This window comes from Nannospalax galili, unplaced genomic scaffold (assembly GCF_000622305.1).
Source record: "Nannospalax galili isolate Female #2095 unplaced genomic scaffold, S.galili_v1.0 scaffold186, whole genome shotgun sequence".
Lineage (NCBI taxonomy): Eukaryota > Metazoa > Chordata > Mammalia > Rodentia > Spalacidae > Nannospalax > Nannospalax galili.
Window position 1 is genome coordinate 3,984,167 of NW_008358774.1, and position 5,234 is coordinate 3,989,400.

General features: G+C 40.0%; 1 protein-coding gene across 2 annotated transcripts in view; it reads left to right on the forward strand.

Moving 5' to 3' along the window:
- Positions 1–4,385, forward strand: part of Ifngr1 (interferon gamma receptor 1) — a 40,174-nt gene extending 35,789 nt beyond the window's left edge. Inside the window, exon 7 of one of the 2 annotated variants that reach the window (XM_008822046.3) lies at positions 3,268–4,384. In XM_008822046.3, coding sequence (XP_008820268.1) covers positions 3,268–3,828 — 561 coding nt within the window. In that variant the 3' untranslated portion in view covers positions 3,829–4,384. Of the gene's footprint in view, positions 1–3,267 lie in introns of both variants that reach the window. The other variant, XM_029558150.1, reaches the window with a different exon arrangement.
- The last annotated feature ends 849 nt before the right edge of the window (positions 4,386–5,234 follow it).

The window sequence follows — 5,234 nt, forward strand, 5'->3', positions numbered from 1 at the left end:
GTGCACCAGAGTTTGGTGCAGATATGTTCATGATTGTAACATTTTCTTGGTCAATTGTTCATTTGATCATAATGAAGTGACCCTTTTTTAAATCTCTTTTGAATAGTTTTAGTTTAAAGTCTATTTTGTCAGATATTAGAATTGTGGTGCTTGCTTTTTTCTTAGTACCATTTGTTTGGTATATTTTTTTCTATCTTTTCACCTTAAGGTAGTACCTGTCCTTAAAAGTGAGATGAGTTTCTTGCTAATAACAAAAAGATGAGTTTTGTTTCTTAATCCATTCAACTAGTCTGTGTCTTTTGACTGGGGAGTTCAGTCCATTAATATTTAAAGTTATTAATGAAAGATGTGTACTGGTTCCTTTCATTTTTAATTCTGTTCACATTCTTGGTGTAGCTATGCATTCCCATAGTTATAGCATCATTAAGTTTCTTTCTGTAACCCCTTGGGTATAGTTCCTTTCTTCAGCTCTTTGTTTTGCTTCAAGAGCTCTCTGAAGGGCTGGTTTTGTGGACATGAATTCTTTCAGTCTGTTTATGTCATGGAAGATTTTTCTTTCCCCTTCGACTATAATACACATTTTGGCTGGGTGAAGTAATCTGGGTTGGCATCTGTGGTCATTTAGAACTGGGAATTCTTTGGTACAGGCTCTTCTGGCCTTTATAGTTTGCACTGAAAAGTCAGCTGCAATTCTGATGGGTTTTCCTTTATATGTGACTTGTTTTTATTTTGCAGCTTTCAATATTCTCTCCTTGTTCTGTATGTTTAGTGTTTTTACTATGATGTACGGTGGAAGGTTTCTTTTCTGGTCCTGTCTATTTGGTGTCCTCTATGCTTCTTGTATTTCTATGGGCATGTCTTTCTTTAATTTTGGGAAATTTTCTTCTACAATCCTGTTGAAGATCTGGTCCATACCATTATCCTGAGATTCTTTCCTTCCTGTATGTCTATGATTCATAAGTTTGGTCTTTTTATGGTGTCACACAATTCCTGCATATTCCATTCTTGTGTTTTCTTAAATTTTTCATAATCTTTGCTTGAGGTGTCTAATTCATGCACTTTATCTTCCAGGTTGGATACTTTGTTTTCCATTTCATTCATCCTATTGAGGTTTTCTCCTGTCATTTCTAATTGGCTTACTGAGTGTTTCACTTCCTTCTTCATTTCAGCCTGAGTATTCTTCAATGTTTCTAACTCTTTTCTAAATTCATTCAGAAATTTATCCCTGTCTTCTTTCAGTTTTATGATTTTTTTGTGTGTTCTTTAAATTCACTGAATTCTTTTATCGTGTTTATAATTGTTCTTTTGAGTTCCATGTCCTGTATTATCTCTAGGAGGCTCTCATTGTACTCCTCTAGAGGACTGTTGGTACTTGGTGGAGCTATATTATTTTGGTTTTTCATGTTAGTTTTTTTCTCTGTGACTTTGACATGTGAATTTCTTTTATAGATTCTTTTTCTTGTGTGAGACTCTTATGTGCCTTTGTGGTTTACTTGTTGGGCATGAAAAGCTGGTTGATCTAGGCTTCAGGTTCTCTCTTTTGATTTTATATTGGAGTAGCCAAATTGCTTTCATCCTGCTGCTCTGGAGTTCCCACAGAGGCCCAAATCAGATGAGGATCATCTCTCAGGCTTTTTCCTAAGGTCTGGATCCCTCCAGGAAAGATGCTGACCTCAGGAATTTGAGGGCTGGGCTGGCCTGGGAGCAGGGCCCAGGGAAGTTGCTGGGCCCCAGGGATGCAAAGGGAGGTGGGAGCGAGAAGAGGCTGGAGGGCACCTGGGGACTACAGGGAGGAATTGGGTTGGTCTGGCTCTGGGCCGAGAGGTCAGCCCTGGTGTCTGGGGTGCCAAGACAAGAAATGTGCCAGTCCTCCTGCTAGGAGGAGAGATGGGATGGGGGAGCTGGGCAAGTGGATGAAGCTTGGGTAGTCCAGGCAAAGTGGGCGCAGTAGCCAAACTTACCCAGGAAAGCTGCTGACTCCAGGAAGCTGTGGGGCTGGGCCGCCCAGAGATGCAAAGGGAGGTGGGGACTAGAGGGAGGAATTGGGTTGGTCTGGATGCAGAGGATCAGGAAGTAGTGGGGAGTTTGGGCCAAGAGTTCAGTCCAGAGGTCTGGGGTGCCAAGACAGGAAATGTGCCAGTCCCCATGCTGGGAGGAGAGATGGGATGGGAGAGCTGGGAGAGTGAATAAGGCTGGGGGATTCCAGGCACAGTGGGTGCAGCTGCCAAACTTCCCCAGACAAGCTGCTGGCTCCAGGAAGCTGTGGGGCTGGGCTGTCCAGTGGGACAAAAAGATTTTATCTAGGTGCTAAGGAACAGTATGTTGTAGAACACAGTCTGGTGTTTGAAGACCTTCAAAATGCAAATACTTCATTATGGTTGAAGTTTAGAAGTATAGGCAAAAATGAAACTATCACAGAAGTTTGGCATTTAAGTATAGCATTTTAGTTCCTTGAAATAATGAGAACACTTAAAGGTAACAAAAAGATAAAGTACTGATACTAACATGACAAACATGTACAAAGTTCAAAGGGTGCAATGGAATTTGCTATAATAAAAGATTGCCTCTAAGTAAAGTGGCTCCACCTATCAACAGTAAGTAGTATGTGATTTATAAGTCCTTCTTTCTAGTGATTAAGCACCATGTCACTTTGCAGTAAGTTTGTGTTATTCTCACTAGAACAAGAGGAATAAGCCCAATTATGCATTAGTTGTAGCAGGAGTATAACTTGTTTGGGCCTTGTTGGGAAGTAAGTGCACATGCTACGTGCAGCATTTGATAGTGCTGTAGACAAGCCACACCCTTGACATAGTCCCATCCCAATCATTTATCTGAGCGAAATAATTTCATAAATAAAAGATGTGTGATTCGATGTGTTCTGTGTCTATTAAAGAAAGCAACAGTCTAAAGAAATAATTGGTCATTGAAATATGAAATTTATAATAGTGAAACTGTTGCTGTAGTTTCCACACGGATTTGTGTAAGATGGTGTCCAAAGAGCAACATACATTTCATGAGACACTAAGTAAGGATTGGGAAGGAGTTCAACGTTCATCCTTCAATAGATACATAGTGAGTTTGAGGCCAGCCTAAGCTCCATGAGACCCTGTCTCAAACAAACAAAAAGAAAAAAAATGCAATAACCTTATTCAGTTATGTTACATCCTAAATGTGTCATTTGGTAGTTTATTGTTTTAAGCCCTTTTTTAAAGAATAGGCATTTAAGTTCAATAATTTATTATTGTTACTCTCTTTCTCTCTACTTAGCTCTCTGTGGTAAGGAATGCCACTTCGGAGACAAAACCTGAATCAAAATACATATCGCTCATCACATCGTGCCAGCCCCTAGTCCCAGAAAATGAGACAGTGCTCTCCGAAGAGCCACTGTCTCCAGTGACAACTCCAGACAACCCAGGAGAAGCAGAACATGGAGAACATTCTATTGAAACAGAAGTGGTGATTATGGAAGGAAGTACTTCTGACTTGACCCCTGACAGCCCTCCAACTCCAATAAAGAGAGAAAATTCTTCTCCTCTAAGTAGTAACCAGTCAGAACCCTGTACCATCACCTTAAACTCCTATCACTCCAGAGACGGTTCTGATAGTGGCCTTGTGGGGTCAGGCAGCTTCATATCTGACTCCGAATTTCCCCCACCTAATAAACCTGAAATAAAGACAGAGGAACAAGAATCCACAGCTGTGAGAAAGGCCCCCACCTCGTTTGGTTATGATAAACCACACGTGCTGGTAGATGTGATTGTGGATGGGGGGGAGAAGGAGTCTTTGATTGGGTATAGACTCACAGCACGTGCCAAAGAACTGTCGTAAGGTCCTCTGCCTTCTGCCAACAGTAAAGGATCTGATTTTCTCGGAGGTGTTTCTGCTTGATTTCATTAGGTATTCTGTCTTTGTTGTTATTAGCCAAATGGGGTGTCTCAGTTTAGATTGACATGTAAAGAACTGGGGGTGTCACCGCTTAGGCTGACGTGTAAAGAACCACTGGGCACTGTCAGGTTTACTCTGAAAACTACGAAGAGTTTTTCAAAGAAACCTACTGCTGCTTGTGAGCCTTGTTCAAGGTGTGTTGGCAGTAGCCCTGCTTATTAGCATTGCTTCCTGCAGCTGTGGGTCACTCTCTGTCCTCATCACCTCAAGAGATGTAATGTATCTTTATTTCCATGTACCTCAGTATGTTGTAAGTTCATGTATATAGTATTTTTTACGTTCATTTGTAAAGAAATCCTGTGACCTACTCAAAGTTGAATTTAAATTCTAAATCAAGAATTTAATAGATCATGTAAATAGAAGCTTGTATATATATTTTTTATGGAGCATTACTTGTAATTTTTAAATAAAGTGTCTTAAAACCAAAGCTTTTTTGATGTTCATTTATTCAAGCTTTCTTTTATAATTAACCAGACTGTTTTATCCATTATTTGTTTCTGTTCATTAATGCTATAGAATTATTTTCTAATTTGTATCTATCTAATATTAAAAGTAATTCTAAATATAATCTCTTTCAAAGTGGGGCACTTATGTTTGTTTTTCAGTATATAGCAACTAATGTACAAAAGTGTTCAGAGTGATTTGGGAAGAAAAGCAGGTTTCAATGGCAAGCAGAGGATCAAGGGCTCTTTAGCCATGGCACAGAGGAGAAAGCTGTGGGATGTGTATGTGGAATGAGTGCTCAACAAGTGGGGAGCCAATCATTTACAGGAATTCCTGGAATTGCTAAGAGAATAGAAATATATTAAACTGGTAAGAACAGATGCTAGACTTGATTTTAGCCAAAAGAACTTGTAATGCTAATTACTCTTGCCTTCTTCACATCTCCTATTCATGATTCAAGGACTATTTTCCCCCTTAGAGACAAGAGTTTTGCAATTTGGGAGTCTTTTAGATAGACCCAATGAAGGGATACTCCAGTTGCCTCACCCTGTGTTCAACATGTCCCTATTACCTATTGGCAATTTGGGTAACTCCTTCAGAGGATGTTGTGATAAGAATAGGAGGTAGGAATTGGCTAGGCAGTTAGGGTAAAAAGACCCCAAAGAAATGTAGCCAGTTTCTGGTCTAAAAGTCAAAATGTCCTTGGGCCTGTTAGCAACATACTCTGTTCCAAAGGCCAAAAATGTCAAAAGCATTTTGGGAGCTTGTATTTAATCCTTAAAAGATATTAGGGATATCTCTTCAGAGGGGGGAATGTTGGAGGGGAGGGAGTGGGCATGGATTTG